Source organism: Lynx canadensis, chromosome D3 (genome assembly GCF_007474595.2).
Source record: "Lynx canadensis isolate LIC74 chromosome D3, mLynCan4.pri.v2, whole genome shotgun sequence".
NCBI classification, from domain to species: Eukaryota; Metazoa; Chordata; class Mammalia; order Carnivora; family Felidae; genus Lynx; species Lynx canadensis.
This window is the reverse complement of record NC_044314.2, coordinates 83,419,578-83,438,610: the sequence shown is the minus strand read 5'-3', so window position 1 is coordinate 83,438,610 and position 19,033 is coordinate 83,419,578. Positions and strand designations below refer to the sequence as shown.

The 19,033-nt window shown below is 48.3% G+C and overlaps 1 protein-coding gene across 4 annotated transcripts in view; it reads left to right on the top strand.

The window, feature by feature from the left end:
• The window catches only part of RPH3A (rabphilin 3A), a 275,493-nt gene that overhangs the window by 226,490 nt on the left and 29,970 nt on the right, over positions 1–19,033 (top strand). For all 4 annotated transcript variants that reach the window (XM_030335989.1, XM_030335988.1, XM_030335991.1 and 1 more), the window contains 5 exons: positions 11,018–11,147; positions 12,524–12,610; positions 13,118–13,283; positions 16,631–16,669; positions 16,752–16,904. In XM_030335989.1, the coding sequence (XP_030191849.1) occupies positions 11,018–11,147; positions 12,524–12,610; positions 13,118–13,283; positions 16,631–16,669; positions 16,752–16,904 (575 nt within the window). The remainder of the gene's footprint in view (positions 1–11,017; positions 11,148–12,523; positions 12,611–13,117; positions 13,284–16,630; positions 16,670–16,751; positions 16,905–19,033) is intronic.

The window sequence follows — 19,033 nt, the reverse complement described above, 5'->3', positions numbered from 1 at the left end:
AACCCATTCTGTGCTGGTCTAATGGTTCCTTTCCAGTTCTTCTTCACCTGTTTGTATCTCCAAAGCTACCAACATTGGTCTGCGCACTCCTGTGGCTCTGAGAGATACAGAGAAGAATCTTCCTCAGGCCTCCCAGGAGGCGCTGCCTCCCTAGGCCAATTTGGCCGGAGCTGACCACCCCAGGGAGCCCCAGGCAAGCAGCAGACAGGACCCGCTTCTCTCCCTGGAGAGTGGGGGGAGGAGTGCCTAAACCTTGGCTCACCACTCGGCCCACAGCCCAGCTCTGCTTTCTTCAGCATCCCTGGAGGAAGAGATAGTAGCCAGAAAAGAAATTCATCGAACAGCCTCATTTTGCCCCCACATTCCTTATTGAAGCACTAAGTGGGATGTCAGAGGTTATTCGACGTGCCCGGACTACTATTGGCAGGAAAGGAAATTAATTCCAGGGAGACTGCTTGAGTCATCTGTTACTGCTGCATAACAGCCACCCACAACTTAGTGACTGAAAGAAACCACAGTCATTGTGTTTCGCGATCCTGTGGGTTGAGAACTCAGGCAGGGCTCTGCTGGATGGGTTTTCAACTCCATGGGGCACAGGCTGGGGTCACTCCCTCAGCTGCATTCAGCTGGTGGCGGGGCTGCACTGAGAGCTGCAATCCCAAGTCCATGCTCCCGTGTTCTCTTTGTGGCTTGCTCTCTCCATGGGATCTCTCCTTTTTCGATAGTCTGGCCTGAGCTGCTCTACATGGCAGCCAGATCCCAAGGGAGCAAAGATGGACGTTCGTCAGGATTTTTACCAGCTAGGTCTGGAACTGGTAGGGCATCACCCCTCCATGTTCTACTGGAGAGGGGAAATAGGTCCCTTCTCCTTATGGAAGAATGACTTGGGCCACCAGGGAAGGAAGGCATTGATGGCGGCCATCTTTGGAGGCTTCACCTTCTGCAAAAAGGGGAGTTTAACATAAGGATTTAGAGAGATCTCAAGGGATCTGAGGGCAGGAACACAGCCTGGCCTCAGGAAAGTTTTGCTTCTCATCTGACATATTAGAAAACATACCGATACTATACCTCCTGGATTTTTATAGCTCTTTTTAGCCCTAATTCCAGATTCCCAGGGAAGGAACCCTGACTGGCCCAGCTCACCCTAAGCCTCCACCTCTCCTCCAGCCAGCTGTGGCCAGGGGTCGCCGGGCTACAGATTTGGCTGCTGAGTGTGAAAAGAACCTTCGTGCATTGGACAGACACCCATAGGGTGTCCCCCAAAGTGTTGCATGTATTAACTCTGGAGTTAAACCTTTGCCTAGGAAACCCTGTCGGCGGTTTTCATTTTGTTTTTACCCTGTGGTTAGATAGATCCCTCCACATCCTCATTACATTTCTTTCTGTCCAGAGCCTCTCAAAGGCATTGGCTCACATATCCTGCCTGCCAAGGGATGGGCAGCCGGGTGTCTTCCATTTGAGGTCAATTTCCCTAAACAGATGGGCCCACAAAAGTAATTAGGAATTGTCATTAACCTTGGTGTCCAGACGCTGTGATGGAAGAGGAAGGCAGAGAGACACAGGGAGACCTATTGTTGACAGAATCTGTTGGGTTCTGTCACCTCCCCATCTCGGTTCCATCACCCCTCATATTTTTGGCACAGAATTTTTCCAAAATGTGGACAGAGGGAGGAGTAATAATACCTATAATTTGCGACATTGAATTGGGTAGACATCTTTCCTGTGATTTGTAAGGGGGTCATACTCTCCCCTTTCCAAAGGAGGACCGCTTACAACCACCTTCTTCTTCTTCTTTTTTTTTCTTTTCTTTTTTGACCTGGAGTCCTAAATGTTCTGTGGATAGGATTCAGGGGTTTGGAGACATTTATACATGCGTCTGTATTTTTTTGAGAAGGAATATTGATAGATTTCAGCATACTCTGGAAGAGGGCGGGGGGACTCTGAACCCTCCTATGTTAAGAACCACTGAGTAGTACCTTAGATTCCCCAGGTATTGGACCAGTGGTTTCTTTCTTTCTTTCTTTCTTTCTTTCTTTCTTTCTTTCTTTCTTTCTTTCTTTCTTTCTTTCTTTCTTTCTTTTTCTTTAATTTTCTTTGTGGATCAATGGTTTCTAATGCCCGATCGCGTTAATACTTTATAGAACCTGTTTGTGCAAGATGAACATAGAAGTCTTCTTAATTCGCTAAGTAGCCCAGTGTCTGGCATAAAAGAGAGAACAAGTAAATACTCGTTAGATGAATAGCATATGATGAATGAAGCCTAACCCGTACGCCTCTCATGGAATCACTTTGACCTCACTGCCTCCTGGACCTCATCTGTAAAATGGGGAGTTGGCCCATGTCATCTCCCAAGTCTTTCCAGGCTGGAGTTTTTCAACCTTCGTACTGAGTACACTTGGGGACAGATCATTCTTTGTGGTGTGCACTGTCCCATGCATTGTAGGATCTTTTTTTTTATGCAGCATTCCTGGCCTCCCCTGCTAGATGCCTGTAGTGATGCCTCACCCAGCTATGACAGCCCCAGATGTCTCCAGCCATTGCCACACGCTCCCTGCTGAATGAACCACAGCACTCGCCCTTTCTGTCCGGTGGTTCACAAAAGGGAGAAGAGACAAACTCGAAAATTTTCCTGCAACCATGCTCAGTGTCTAGAGAAATAAAACGGTAGCCTGCTCTCCTTACAAAGCACCACATGCCAGCTCTGTGCTCGAAGCTTTATACGGATTCCTTTATGTAACTTTCACAACATCCCTACGCATTCGGCCAAATTATTATCATTCCCATTTTACAGATCAGGAAACGAGGCACAGAGAGGTGAAGCACCTTGCCCAGGGTCACATGGTTAATAAAGGCTAGAACTGGGATTACATACCGAGGCAGACTGGCTCCAGGACTAGAGTCTTACTCTGCTATTCTATAGAAAAGCAAATATTTATTGCCAAGCGCTGTGTGAGGGACTGTCCGATATGTTGTATTTCCTTTCATTTTCTTAATGTCCTCGTTGAGAGACAGACTGTTGTCCCTGCCGTACCGCTGAGGAAAGAAGTTCAGTGAGGTAAAGATACTTGCCCAGAGGCACACAGCCTTTGCGTGGCCAAACCAGACTTGGAACTTGAATCTGTCTTTCCACTTTATCCTATGGCCTTTTGGGGTGCAGGGAGGGAAGGCAGCTGACAAATGAGTTGAGGGATTTAGGGAAGTCCAGAATTTACAGGGGATCTCAGATCCTCACTCAGGGTAACTGGTTCCAGCTCACACACTTCTTCCTTCAGTGGGACAGTTCATGTCTCTCCACCGCAGTGACCCTCGTCCCCTCCTCCAGGCCAGGCCGAGGAAGGGGTTAGAAAGAGCTCTAACCGTAAGCACTGAAGGGAAACTAAAGCAGGCACCAGTATGTGGGCAGCTAGACCTAGCCTCCAGCGCCATTTTTCCTCTTACAGGTTCTGTGTGCCTCAGTTGCCCATCTGTAAAATGGGGGTGAATCCTAGAGCTGCTCTCACGGGTTGAAGATGGCCCAAGGAAAACAATGCATATAGAGTACTTAGCACAGCTCCTGGTAACCATGACAATTATTGGGTTTCCAATGACCCAGCACCTTACCCGGCATTGACTACCTTAGCTCGGCTGAACCCTCCAGCTGTCTTTTTCTCTTGCCTCCCTCGTCTCCAACTCTGAGCCGAGGTGACCCCCTCCCCGAAGAGCTGAGGCCCAGGCAGGAATCCCGTTCACCAATCCATCAAGGAGAGAAATTAGGATCCACGGCTCCCCAGGTGTCGCCAGTAATAAACAACAGTGAGAATTAATGAGTCTGAGATACTCGCACCCCGCATGCCAGCCGAATGGCTTCGAGATAGGGCAGCTCAGTCATTTAAGGACAGGTTTCTGCGAGACCTTGGCAAGGGAGTCTCAGGCCAGTCGTCGTCAGAGCAGCCATGTCCCCGTTCACAGCAAATGATCTGATCTTGATTTAAGAAAACGCCAAGTTTAATAAACTTAACGGTAATATCCACCCCACCCCCACCCCCAGCTGGGAAATTAGGGTGAGGGAAAAACAACATGACTCTGGAATTGACGAAACAGAGACAGGGAGGCAACGTGACATCCACCCTCCCCTTTTGCTGTTTTTTTGTGAATCGTGTGTAATCCAACCTACCGCTGCTCTAAAGGCAGCCGCCCCGACCCAGCCCCGGCTTTACGCCATCTCCCTCCCCGATTGAGGAATCGCCCGCAAAGCCATCACGCCTCCCAGGCAGGGTCCCTCAGCCCCGCAGCATGCCACATTAAGCCTACTTCCCGGTGTAATTGTACACCCATTAGCCTTCTCCTCAACATTCATCCGTAGCCGATGCAGCAATACGCATTTGAAAGCCCAGAAGTAGTCGCCTGAATGCTTCCGAAGCCAGTTTGGACTTTTTGAGGGAGGCTGAGCTTTACAAACAGGCGGTGTGTCGGTCAGTCCTTGACTTGGTTTCTGTCCTTGTCTGCAGAAGGCAGCCAGGTGGGGCTGGGCTCTCGGCGAGGGTGGTGGAGGGATAGCCGTACGTGTGAAGATGTGTTCTGCCCGGAGGTACGATCACGCGCGTGTGTGCGAGCGTGTGTGTGCTCACAGGTGCACGTGGCCATGTGCCTCTCCAGGTGTGCCTGTGGGCATATGTGTTCACCTGTGGGTACGTGTGCTCTCCGTGTCAGTTTCTAGTCACTGCAGCTCCTTCTAAAGCTTTCAAAAGACAGGTTCCGTGGGCAGATGATAGCATCCTCATTACACAGAAGAAGTGTGAGACCGGGGAGCCATAGGAGCCACAAATTTCTAGAAGAAATAATTAACAGCAACCATTACTCAGTAGTTACCGTGTTCTGGGGAATTTTACAAACACTCTCACTGCATCTTTGCAACAGTCCTGGGAGGTAAGGATTTTGTTTTCCCTAATTTACAGATGAAAAACAGAGGCTCAGAAGGGTTGAGTAACTTTCTTGGGGTCACAGAGCTAGGAAGTGCAGGGCCAAATGTAGACCCAGGCAAACTCACCCCCAAACTGGCACCCCAATCCTTGTGTCCCTGCCTATTTCTAAATTCTGCAAGTGTGTGCATGTGTACCTGCATGTAGGGAACCTGCATTTTCCTGGAGTTGAGCGTGAGCACCAAGAGAAGGTGATTGGGATCCTGCAGAGTCCCAGGCTTGGCTTGTCTGACATCCACAGCCAGGCAGGGAGATATTGCCCCAACCTTGCTGTGGAGAGGAGGGCTGAAGTCTGATTCTGATGTGAATCAGTCGGAAATATGACCCGGGTGGCGATTATCTGGTGGACCCCATGTAATCACGTGGGTCCTTATAAGAGGGAGGCAGGAGGGTCAGAGTCACAGCAAGGTTGGAAATTGCCACACCGCTGGCTTTGAAGACGGAGGAAAGGGTCATGAGTCAAGGACTGTAGGCAGTTTCTGGAAACTGGGAAAGGCAAGGAAACAGGTTTGTCCCTGGAACCTCCAGAAAGAACACAGCCTTCCCAGCACCTTAACTTCAGCCAGTGAAACCTGTGTCAGACATCTGGTCTCCAGAACTGTGAAGGTAATATATATATATGTTGTTTTAAGCCATTAAGTTGGCAGTGATTTGTTATGGCAGCAATAGGAAACTAACACGGAGCAGATCCTCAAAGTCTGGTCTCAGGCAATGGGAATTCTAGGTCCTCTCGCGAGTGTACTCTTAGCCATACTGAGTTAGACCCACAGGGGACAATCCAGTAGTTTCAAGAGGCCTGGTCCAGCCCCATGGGTAGACAAAGATTGGGGACCCACCTGCCTCATTCTGCCTGGACCCACTACAGCTCTGAAGTCCTCACTGCTGTGATCCTCTCATGGGCTCCGTTCTTACGTCCGCGTGTTGTCTCAAAACGGGGGAGATTGAGTCTCCTCTACCTAAAACCCGGTAATGGTATCCTATTAAGATCTGGCACGGAGCAGCCCCTGCCCACCCTTCCAGTCTCATCTTCCACCATCCAGCCCACTGGCCATACTGAACATCTCTCAAGTACTTTGCACATGCTGTTCCCTCTTCTTCCTAGTACTTTTCCTCAGCCCTCTTTACTGGTCCAGTTCCTCCTTATCCTCATGTCTCAGCTCTACGGTCACTTCCTCCGAGGCCCCTTCCTCACTGTTCACGTCCCTCTCTTACACGTTCTCCTAGCTGCCCATAACTGCCCTTCAGAGAACTTTACTATAGCATGATTATGATGATTTCGATAATGCCCGAGTCTCTCGCTATAATGTCAGGTCCGTGCAAACAGGGACTCACCTGTTTGGCTCCCAGGTGGGTCCTCACATAGCAGGTGCTCCGTAAATAATTGAATGAACGAGTAGCCCATCTGCATCCATTCGGATAGCAAGGTCAGACCAAGCTGGGAACCCCTTCCCGCCAGCCCCAGGGATTGTCCGCTGATGCCTAGAGGAAGAGATGCACCCTTTCTGGTACCTCTGGGAGCATCCTGGGAAAGGGGACGTGCCCACTCGGCTTCGCTGAGTAACCAACAGCTCCCCTTAAGTGTCCAGGCTGGTGATGGATGTGTTTCCTGGATGCAAGGCGTGAGTTGTAGTCATAAAATTAATCGGGCATGTAAAGACATAACTAGAGAGTGACAGCCATGTACGGTGTCCAGCTAATTGGGCACTTAATGTGGAGGCATTAGACAGGCAAACACCAGGCTGCTGACACAGAGCGGTCCTTCTCTTAGTCCTTGAGGGATCTTCTATTTCCAAACACCAGGGAAATCTGGATGTTTCAGCCTCAGGATCTGAGACTCCCCGAACGCTGCCCATGGGAGGAAACTTGAGGTGCACCTCATCTAACCCCTCACGTTAACGTCTGGGGGAAAGGGCCCCCAGAGAATAGAGGGGTTTCAAGGTCATTGACTGGAGAAAAGGTAGGATTCAAACCCATGGCTTTTGACCCTGCCTTATCTGTTCCCTATCTTCAAAAATGTCCTTTTTCTCCTAATATAAAGGCAACACGTGGGGCGCCTAGATGGCTCAGTCGGTTAAGCATCCCACTCTTGATTTTGGCTCAAGTCATGATCTCACGGTTTGTGGGGTTGAGCCCCGCATCAGGTTCTGCACTGACAGCGAGTAACCCGCTTGGGATTCTCCCTCTCTCTCTGTCCCTCCCCCACTCTCTCCTTCACTCTCTCTCTCTCTCTCTCTCGAAATAAATAAATAAACATTTTGAAAGAAAAGGCAACACATGTCCACTTTGGAAAATTAAAGAAGCAGAGGGAGTCCAGACAATTGAGTGCTTGAGGAGGGTGGGTGGTGGAGACGTTAAAGAAGGAAATAAAGCTTTCTTATAATCCCACCACCCAGTGATTATCACTGTGACTCTTTGGGTGTTTCCTTTCTCATTTTTTTTTCTTTTTTGCCCAGTGCGCACCATGAAGGGATTCAGATGAGCATGTTCCAAACCCAAGCTCACACCCTGACTCTACATCCTGGGTTTTGGGGGTTTTCATCCCTTTAACATAAGGAGAGCATTTCCCCGTGCAGTTTGCCCGACTGCTTCCTTCCTTCCTATGGTGCTTACCAGAGTGTGGCCCGGAATTCCCCAGCCTCAGGATCACAGAGGGAGCCACTTCAATATTCAGATTCCCAGGCCCCGCCGCAATCCCACAGAATCATCGTATGTGTGTCAAACACTCTCCCCAGGTGCTCTAGAGGCGCCGTAAGTTTTGAGAACGTCCCCCAATGCAGTGGTTCTCAACAGGGCCGCATGCTGACATACTGGAAACCAGGCTTAAGCAGATCCATAGCTGAGAAGGTTTAGAGTCGGGGGCCCACGGGTTGGTATTCTTTTTGAACGCTGTCTGGGTGATTGACATGCATGGAAGGTTGCAGGCATCTTTCATGATGCATATAGGGTTTTCCCGCCGAGACGAGACAACAAACATTCCTTCGAGGGTAAAAACACTGAGGGGCGCCTGGGTGGCTCAGTCGGTTAAGCATCCGATTTCAGCTCAGGTCACGATCTCACGGTCTGTAAGTTCGAGCCCCGCGTCAGGCTCTGGGCTGATGGCTCGGAGCCTGGAACTTGCTTCCAATTCTGTGTCTCCCTCTCTCTGCCCCTCCCCCCGTTCATGCTCTGTCTCTCTCTGTCTCAAAAATAAATAAACGTTAAAAGGGTAAAAACACTGAAATATTTTATCACCGGGATAAAGACCCACTTGTCTTCGTGGTCTTTCGTGACATATTTTGACCTAGCTTCCTGCACAGTTTCATTTCTAAGTTTATACTCTTTGGCTGTCGGAGCCCTCCACGTTGAGGCCCCGGCATTTGGGGCTACAGAGAGGATGTCAAAATGAGTAGGCTGCGGGAAACCCCCTGCTCAACCGATCTGGGAGCAGAGAAGGAAGGTCTGTGCCTCCCACCCACATGCTTCTCTCTTTACCGGTCTCTACTGAATTCACAAATAACAAGAGTCCCTGAGCTGAGACATCTGAATAATGATCTTAAATCTGTTATTTTTCCACACCATTTGCTGCACTGAGAGAAGCTAATGAGACACTCCCCATACAAGACCCATTAATGGCGCCTTTCGGCATTTAGGAGTGAACTGTGGGAGGAACAGGCATCTTGGTGGAGGCTCTCATGTGGGTTTTGCAAGTGGTGAGTGAATCCACGGCCTCGATTTTACAAGAGGAGGCAGGAAAGCCTCTTAAGTTTCCTAAGCAAAGCGCACTGCCGTTTGGAATTGGGTCACCTGTCCCGTGCTCTCTTCCTGGGGCTTGACTTGAGGCAGGAAGCCGGGAGGGCTTCATGGAAAGCAAAGATGATTTACTGACACAGAGAACTAGATTCTAGCCCTGGCGGAGCGACCCCAGGCAAGCCTCTCACCTTCTCTGTGCTTTGGGACCCACGCTGATAGAGAGAGGAGAACAAAATCTAACTGTTTTCTGGCTAGGGCAGTGCACGCTGGAGGCAACCTGCGAAAGAGGGTGTGGACAAGAAAAATGTCTCCATGCGTTTACCATCCCCTGCCTCCCATCAGCTTGCCTCATCGTCTCATAACATGTTATAATTCTGCAGCATTGCAAGGCATCCTGAAGTTAATCTGCTGTAGACAACTTCAGGCTGTTTCTTCAAACTGTGGCTTTCCAAAGGAAATCTAATTCCAAACAAACAAACAAACAGAATGGATAAATGCAGACATGCTGTGGATGAAGTGCAGTTTTCTGGCCCCTCAGAATCACCCCACCACTACAGTGCACGGCCCCTCAACTGGCTCTAAGGAGCTCTGGGGTGCCATAAAGCACAGCTTGACAACCCAACTCCTTCTGTTTTACAGATGAGGAAACTGAAGCCCAGAGAGTCCAACTCCAGGGCTAACCCCCAGCTTTCTCAATCCTCTGTTAAGGGCTTTTCCGGGAAACAAAATGATGGGGCAGCTGTTGGGTGTCTTGTCCCAAGCTCAGGGAAGTGAGATGGACAGAACCAGCTAGGGTAACTGGGTGTGTGTGAGTTGGTACCTACTTACCAATCATTGAGGGTCCCTTGGTGTAGGGACTGCAGGAGGATCCAGCAGGGTGGAGATCAGACTGTTCCAGAAGACCCCCGTGGCTCTGCTTGGCACATAACAGCAGGGTGTATTGCAGTTAAGAACAGAGATTCAGGGGGCACCTGGATGACCCAGTCAGTTAAGCATCCGGCTTCGGCTCAGGACGTGATCTCACAGTTCGTGGGTTTGAGCCCCACATCAGGCTCCATCCTGACTGTGTGGAGCCTTCTTGGGATTCTCTCTCTCTCCGCTTCTTCCCCGCTTGTGCTTTTTCTCTCTCTCAAAATAAAATAAAATAATAGTAATAATAATAAAAAGAATAGGAACTAGGAACTCAGGACAAACTGCCTGGGTCTGGATCCCAGCTTTCTCCACTTCCCAACTGTGCGACTTGAGTAAATCACTTAACCTCTCTGTGCCTCAGTTTTCCCATTTGGAAAATGGGGACAAGAATAGTGCTCAGCGTATAGTACTACTGGAAGGAGCCCTTAAGAAAATTGATGTGGAGTGCTTATCTCTGTACCTGGCACGTACTAAGTGCTCAGTACACATCGGCTACTGTTATTCTAGGTCATCTGAGACCGTGGACTGGGGGGCTTGCTCCCGGTTACCGCCCCACCCATCATCCTATAAAAACAATTTCTAGGGAAAACACAGGGAGAGGGGGAAGGGAAGATGAGGGGGAGGAACGGAGGAGCGTGCTGCCTCTGGCTCTGTGCGCCCCAGTTACTAGTATCCCGTGGAAGGCTTCTGTCTGCCTGCCGAAGCAGCTCCGTCCAATCTGGGTCACAGCAGAGGCTCTGGAGCCCTCAGGCTGCTCCTGGCTCTTCCCTGGACAGAGTGGCTCTCTGTTGAATGAAACACAAAGGGAGAAGCTGCTATTTTTAACACTGCAAATCCGAGCACTTTGAGGGGATGGCAGGAGCGAGGAGGCTTGTGGGGAGAGTCAGCATCAGGTGGCTCCCAGGGTCCTTCTAGAACCTCTGATCCCCAAGTTGTATCCCGGTGGTTCTCATGCCCGTGGTGCCCCCAGCGGGAACCCGGTCCTTGGAGGGGTGGGCCGGGTCCAGCTCCCTCCTGAGAATGGGAGCAGGTGTGCTAGGGACGGGGTTGGAGAACAGCCAAGATGAGGAGCAGCTGAAAGTAAACTTTGAGATGGCAACGAAGACACCCGAGTGAAGACGTCACGTCGACAATTAGATAAAGGGATCTGGAGGTGATGTGAGATAGTAAGTCTAGAGAAGGTGTTTAATCTGAAGTCAACAGAAGGAGGTGGGAGACCTGGGATATGGGTCTGTGGTGTTCTGAAAACGTATCAGAATTTCATGCACACGTGCCTTTTTCGGGGGCAGGGTCCGAGAGTCCTCATCAGATGCCCAAGAGTCCATGACTCAGAGAAGGTCAAGACCATCAGCCTGACACTAGAAGATGCCGTGGTCCCCGGTCCTATGAGGCCCTCATTACTCTGTGTCTGCTTCCAGGCGCCTGGTGGACCGTCTGGAGAACATGAGGAAGAACGTGGCTGGGGATGGGGTGAACCGCTGCATACTGTGTGGAGAACAGCTGGGGATGTTGGGCTCCACCTGTGTGGTGTGTGAGGACTGTAAAAAGGTACTATCATCCTCCTCCTCCCTGCTGCCCTTCTCATCACATGCAGGGGGCTAAGCCTGGGCTCGAGCCTCGGGGGACCCTGGGCCTTGGGGACGGAGCTTGGATTCTGAACGGTAGTTGCCAGAATATGATTCCTTTGGGGATGCTCCCATGCCCAGCTATCTTCTAGGCAACCCTGAACCCTGGTTCCTCTTCTGGAAGATGTTCTGACCCCTCTGTCCCCTTGGAGCTCAGCTCCATCGAGGATGAACATGGGAACCTGAGACAGGATGTAGGCTATGGTTGAGCCTGCAGGTATCCTGGTCGTAGCTTAGCAGGCTATGTGTCAGGCTAAAGAACATGCTGGGCAGGTGTCTACACCTGTGTGAACATGGAAGGTTTACCCAGCATCCTCTTACCCTGGCTTAGAAAGCCCCTCTCCAGCCCAGTTAGGGCCATTGGGCTTCTTGAGTATTTAAAGGAGTCTCCCTCCACCCTGCACCCTCTCCTCAAGCTGTCTGCACGTGACAGTTCCAGGACGCAGATATACCTGTCCTTGGGTCTGCCTGAATTCCCCGGAAAGGAATTCAGGGGTACATGTCACTTGGCATCTCCTGCTTGGGGTCCCACTTAGCATTTAGAATGCAGTATTGGGGAAAGTTTATGCCCCAAAACTTGTCTTCTGCAGTCAGCCACATAGTAAAAATTCCGTGACCTATTCAGTTTTCCATTTTGTCTTGACTGCCAGGAAACTCAGCCAAAAGTATAATGTTCCATCACAATCATGGCATTTGCACAGGTAACTTCCTTCTCTTCAAGGAGCTGAACCTGCAGCCATAATCTAGGTAATGTCAGATTCATGTGGGAAGGAAGGAAGGAAGGAAGGAAGGAAGGAAGGAAGGAAGGAAGGAAGGAAGGAAGGAAGGAAGGAAGGGAAGGAGAGAGAGAGAGAGAGAAAGAAAGAAAGAAAGAAAGAAAGAAAGAAAGAAAGAAAGAAAGAAAGAAAGAGAAAGAGAGAAAGAAAGAAAAAAAAGAAAAGGGAAAGAGAGAAAAAATAAATATGTGGCTTTCCTCTTTAAAAATCATGTCAGTGATCTCCCCCATATGGATGCCAAAAATTCAGACCCCACAGGGACTCTTGGAAAATTCCAGAGAATATATTCATCCAGTGCTGGAGGATGACTCCAGTTCTCATTATTGGAAATCGAAACTCAAATTGGAACTTTAATCCTAGCTGGCCTTGGTCATGAGAGGGAGGTGAGAAATGGGGAGTTCCAGCTCTTTCTATCTACCAAGAGAGAGAGGGGCTCTGTTGCCTCCCAGCCCCTTGGCCCCAATCACTGGCAGCTCGGAGCCTGGCGTATGTGAGTGTGCACTGGGCTATGTTTTGTCCCCAGAACGTCTGCACTAAGTGTGGGGTGGAGACCTCCAATAACCGCCCGCATTCCGTGTGGCTCTGTAAAATCTGCATCGAGCAGAGAGAGGTGAGTGGACCAGTCACCGTCCCTCTTTGTCCATTCCCCCCCTCCTCACTGCCAGGCGGGAAGCAGGGTGGCCATTGAGGGCTGGGGAGCCTGGTTAGCTGTAGGTCTTACGGGATTGGTAACAAGGAACCAGCTCAGCTGTGAACACTGGCAGGACTGTTCAGTGAGTGTTTGAATGAAGTTCTTTTCTCATCTCCCGCTTCTGTGACTTGACTCTTCCTCGACGTAGGGAGCTCACCGCGTGTAAGAGGTGGCAGGTGCTGTGTGACCTTATACTAGTTCATCACCTTTCTGATCCTCAAATTTCCCCATCCAGGAGATGGGTGTACTCAGGCCCTCTCTACGGAGTGTTTGGGGTTGTTGTGTGAATCAAAGAGGAGTTGTGACAGGCTATGTGGTGTGTCGGTGTGCTGAGTGCAGGGAGCAAAGGGAAAAACTGGCACTCCCGAAGGCAGGGCTGATAGTGCATGGTTGCCATGTCTTCATCCTCTCCCTGTCCTCCCCCAGGTGTGGAAGCGTTCTGGAGCGTGGTTCTTCAAGGGATTCCCCAAACAGGTCCTCCCACAGCCTATGCCTATAAGGAAGACCAAGCCCCAGGAGCCTGTCAGTGAGCCTGCTGTCCCTGAGCAGGTCACTCCTGAGCCCAAGCATGCTGCCCGGGCTCCAACCCGAGGTACAACGAAACAGCTTCTCCTTTCAGGACCACGGACAGGTCTTGGCTAACTGGTCTACCTAGAGGATGTCCTGACATCATGACTGTGTTTCCACCCAGTTGGTGGACAGCCAGCCTCTGGATTTAGGACCCCTATGTCCACTGCACAACTCACCATGAACCTTTGTCAAGAGGGTAGCATAGCGAGCCCGTGTCGAAAACCGTATGGAGTGTCCTCAAAATTTAAAAATAGAACTACCCTATGATTCAGCAGTGGCGCTACTGGGTATTTACCCAAAGAATACAAAAACACTAATTCAAAGGGATACATTCACCCCTGTGTTTATAGTAGCACTATTTACAATAAGCAAGATATGAAAGCAGCCCAAGTGTCCATAGATTGATAAAGAATATGTGAGATACACACACACACACACACACACACACACACACACACACACAGGGATATTACCCAGCCATAAAAAAGAATGAAATCTTTCCAATTGTAACGACACGGACGGAGCTGGAGAGTATAATGCAGAACTAAATAAGTCAGTCAGAGAAAGGCAAATGCCATATGATTTCACTCATATGTGGAGTTTAAGAAACAGAACAAATGAGCAAAGGGAGAGAGAGAGAGAGAGAAACCAAGAAACAGACTCCTAATTATAGAGAACAAACTGAGGGTTACCAGAGGAGAGAGGGTGGGGGGATGGGTGAAAGAAGCGATGGGGATTAAGGAGAACATTTGTCATGACGCACAGTGGGTGTTGTATGGAAGTGTTGACTCACTATCGTACACCTAAAACTAATGTGACACTGTATCGTATAGTGTTACACAATAATACTGTTGTATAATAGTGGAATTTAAAACGGTTTTTAAAAAGAGGATAGAACAGGGAAGTCTCCAGCAATGTCAGGCTGCCAAAAACTTTCGCTGTCATCCCTGATGGAGTATTTAGAGGTACAACAGAGGTGGAAATTAAAACTAGAAGCTGAGAGACTTCTGTCACCAAAATACACACTGGAACCCGAGGGGGATTTGCTGAGAAGGCCTTCCTTGTCCCTGATACTTCTGCTATCAACCATCAGCATATCTAAAATTGTACTAATTAAAAGTGAAAGTTGAGCAAAAGGGGAATTCATAAAAGAAAATTACCATGACTGTGGATATTATCCCTATTACCCAAGTATTATGATTAGTTAGTAAAATGATGATGATAAAAGGGAGAGGCAAAAAAAAAAGTTAAAAGAAAAGAAGCCACTGCTATCAAAACATATCATAATTGAGTGAGACCATTAGGTCCGACCAGATGAGGCCCCTGTAATAATTTCAGCTAATACTAAATGATAAAATCTGGTCTGAATGACGGTTCTGGAGTTGAGCGCAGGCAGTGTTTCTGAAAGGAAAGTTATAGTTGAAGGTCTCAAAAGTTCAAATGTCCAACTATGCCTCCTGTAAGATGACTTCTCAAGGTGCCCAGGGTCGTGCCTGGCACCCACATGGCATTCACCAGATGTTTTCCTCCTGACATGGCATGAGCAATTTCTGCTCCTTGGCAGAGAAATACCAAATTCTCAATATACAGCGCATCCCCGAGGAGCCCCCACACTCAACCCCAAGACTTCCTTCTTCCTGGTTAAGCACTATTCCCTGTAGGCTGAGAAGACTACATGGCATAACTGTCAAGATCTGGGACATCTGAGACCAGGAGGACCTGAATCTCATTTCTCTGCTACTTACCAGCTGCGTGAGCTTGGGCAAGTCGCCTGGCCCTCTAAAACTTTTTCCTCACCTATGAAATGGGCTGAATAACTCACCGGGTTATTTTGAAGGTTACATGAGATACTACATGGGAAGTGCTTTGCACGATGTGGCGCTTCGTAAATGTTGGCCAATGTTATATCACGTTAATCACGTAGACACAGACACATACGCACATAAAGAGTATGAATTAGCTTATCACATAAACTCTGGACAAAGCATTAACTCCAAGACTACGGTTGATGTGACACCCACTCACGTCACTAGAAAGAAGTAACATCACCAGCGTTGCACAGTGCCACCTAAAAAATTATTGGTAATAACATCCAGTGCTGATGAATGTGGCGGAAATGAATACCCTATAAACTTTTGGTAGGACTATAAGTCACCTCCAGCCTTCTGGAAAGTATTATGGCACAATTTGTTAAAATTTGAAGTGTATATACCATTTGATCCAGCAGTCCCTATCTGGGAATATATTTAACAGCAATAAAAGGACCAATATAGGGGCGCCTGAGTGGCTCAGTCGGTTACGCATCTGAATTCGGCTCAGGTCATGACCTCACTGTTTGTGAGTTCGAGCCCCACGCCCAGCTCTATGCCGACAGCTCTGGGCCTGGAGCCTGCTTCAGATTCTGTGTCTCTTTTTCTCTCTGCCCCTCCCCAGCTTGTGCTCTGTCTCTCTCTCTCAAAAATAAATAAATATTTAAAAAGGTTTAAAAGGACCAATATAAAAAGATATATGTGTAAGTATATTTATTGTATCACTTTCTATGTGCCATTTTCTATCGCAGAACCACTGGAGAAACCCAAATGTTCATTAATGGGATTGTCTAATGGATTATGATCTAGCCATACCATGCTATGTTAGGCATCTTTTAGAATCCAATGATGTAAATGTGTATGATAGATTTTGAATTATGCCCATAATAGGAGCTTACAATATTCTTTTAACAAATATTTACTGAATGCCCAATGAGTTCCAGGCTCTGTTCTGTGCCCTAGGAACACAGTGATAAATGGAACAGACAAAATCCTTGTCCTCGCACAGCTAAAATTCTACTGGGGGAAACAGATACTCGACAAACAGCATATGCAAATATAATAGAATATCAGTGGTGATGACAGCCAGAGGCAAAATGAAGCGGGTGAGGGGGACAGACATGGCAGGAGGGTCTCTGTTGGATGGAGTGGCCACAGAAGGGCTGTCTACGGAGACGGTGTTTGGAGAGAAGCGTAGAGAGGGCTCGTGGAACGTTTGAGAATGTGATGTGCAAAAGGACTTGAGGTTGGAGCATGCTCGGTGAGTGAGTCCTGGGGAAAATCAAATCAACTGAGCACATTCTAGAACAGTTTGTGTGATCATTGACCGAGGATCCCAGTTGCTTTTTTGGAAGCCTGTGTGTGCTCACATGTGCGTGTGCATGCCAAGGAAATCATGTGAGATTGTAAACGGGAGCTACACCACAGGGGAAGAAAGGAGAAGAGACTTTCAGTTCACTTTTTAAAAGTTCCTAGGGGTGGCGATGGGCCCCTTTGTGTGTTCCTTAAGTGGCAGCTCTCCAGAAACCATAAAACAAGTTCTCTTCATCTCTCTCTCCAGGTGACACGGAAGACCGGAGGGGCCCAGGTCAGAAGACAGGTAGGTCCTGCCCACTCTGTCTTCTACTTTATCCCATCCCTCTCTTGCCCTTTCTCCATGTAATACATGCTTTTCCCTCCAGGTCCTGACCTGGCCTCTGCCCCCGGGCGAGGAAGCTATGGGCCTCCTGTGCGCAGGGCCTCCGAGGCACGCATGAGCTCATCCAGCCGGGACTCAGAGAGCTGGGACCATGGCCACGGTGGGGCTGCCGCTGACTCCAGCCGGAGCCCAGCCGGTAGGAGACATGGGCAAATCTAGATGGGCTTCCTGGAGGAGGAGAATCAAAAGGAGTTGGGGGAGGGGGGCGGGGAGGACAATGTTTTAATTCATTTATTCGTTCAGTATCTGTTGAGTATCTACTGTGTGCCACGCTCTGTTCTAGATGCTGGTTCTAGTCTATGGTAGAGGAAAGACAGAGCTCAGAAACAATTCTTACCCTGCACATCCATACTTTGGGTTATATCCCTTTCCTGCTCTAACGCCAAATGTAAGGAAAATGTGGGTTTTTTGCCCTCCTCCCTGGAAGCCCTGAGGAAAATGCAACGTACTTTTGAGTACAGTAGGGAAGCTTCCCTCTCACAGACCCACCCAAGTTCTTTCTTCTCTTGGCCGGCGTCCTCTGCTGTCCACGAGGATGGGGTAGGTCAGCGCGGCCAGGACGCTTCTCATCTCATTGGGTCCCAGCACCTCCAGCTGCACTCAAAGTGGATTTATTTGGCGAGAGTGCATGATGGTGGGAATCCTTGATTCCTGGACTTGGACTTTTGGACCAGGTCCCAAGTTAGATGGGCTGAATATTTAGGTCCCATGTTGACCTCTGGCTTCTCTTCCTGAATAGTGGGTGTATAGCTTAGGCCCTTAGTCCCTCTTCTTCTTGGCAGGAGAGCTGGGCACATACCTTGTGCTTAATCCACTGTGCACACCCCCTAGTGAACCTATGGTTCAGATTCACAGAAAAAGAAGAATTTCTCAGGTCTACAACATCATGGAATATTTGCTGAGTGCTTACCATGTGCCAGACATTGTCCCGAGCTCTTCACATACGTCATCTCATTCGATCCTTGTCATACCCCCAAATCCTTTTGCGAAGATTCCTATTATTCCCATTTAACAGATGGAGAAACTGGGCTCAGAGAACTGATGCCATTTGCCCTAAGTCACACAGCTGTCAATTGGTTCAGATGGAAATGAAACCCGTGTCTGTCCGACATTAAAGCCTGGGCTTCTTGTTTTTCCCCTTCCAGAGGTGAAGTTTTTGTTGACGATGCTTTTAAAAAAATCTTTTTTAATGGTGGTAAAAAATATACACTAATATTAAATTTGCTGTTTCAAGTACTTCGAAGTATGTAGTTCAGGGGCCCCAAGTACATTCCCATTGTCATGCAACCATCACCACTAACCATCTCCAGAACGATTTCACCATCTCAAACAAACCTTGTACCCACTAAACGCTAATTCCCCATTCCAACTTCTCCGCCCCCCCCAGCCCCTGGAATCCACTGACCACTATGGATCTGCTTATTCTTGACATTTCATATAAATGGAATTACACAGTATGTGGCCTTTTGGGGGTAGACATTTTGTTTCTCCATTCATCCGTTGATGGACATTTGGGCTGTTTCCACCTTTTGGCTGTTGTGCATAATGAACATTGGTGTACAAGTATCGATTTGAGTTCCTGCTCTTAATTTGGGGGTGTATATATATATATATATATATATATATATATATGTGTGGAATAGATACATCATATGGTAAATTTATGCCTAAATCTTTTAGGAACCACCATACTGTGTTCTACAGTGGCCTCACCATTTTTACAGTCTTACCAGAAATATACAAGGGTTCCAGTTAATCCACATCTTCACCAGCGCTTATACATACATACATGTGTGTCTGTATGTGTAGGATATATACATGTATGTGTGTATACATACATATATATATATATGTATGTATACACACACGTATATATATAGTATGTGTGTGTATCCGTCCTAATGCGTGTGAAGCAATATCTCATGTTTTTGATTCGTGACATTGAGCATCTTTGCATGTGCTCATTGGCTGTTCATATATTTTCTTTGGAGAAATGTCTCTTCCAGTCCTTTGCCCACTTTTCATTTGGGATGTTTGTTTTATTATTGTTGAGTTACGGGAGTTCTTTATATATTCTGGATAGTAATCCCTTGTCAGATCTACGATCCGCAGATATTTTCTCCCATTCTGTGGGTTGCCTTTTCACCCCATTGATAGTGTCCTTTTTTTTTTTTTTTAATTTTTTTTTTCAACATTTTTTTATTTATTTTTGGGACAGAGAGAGACAGAGCATGAACGGGGGAGGGGCAGAGAGAGAGGGAGACA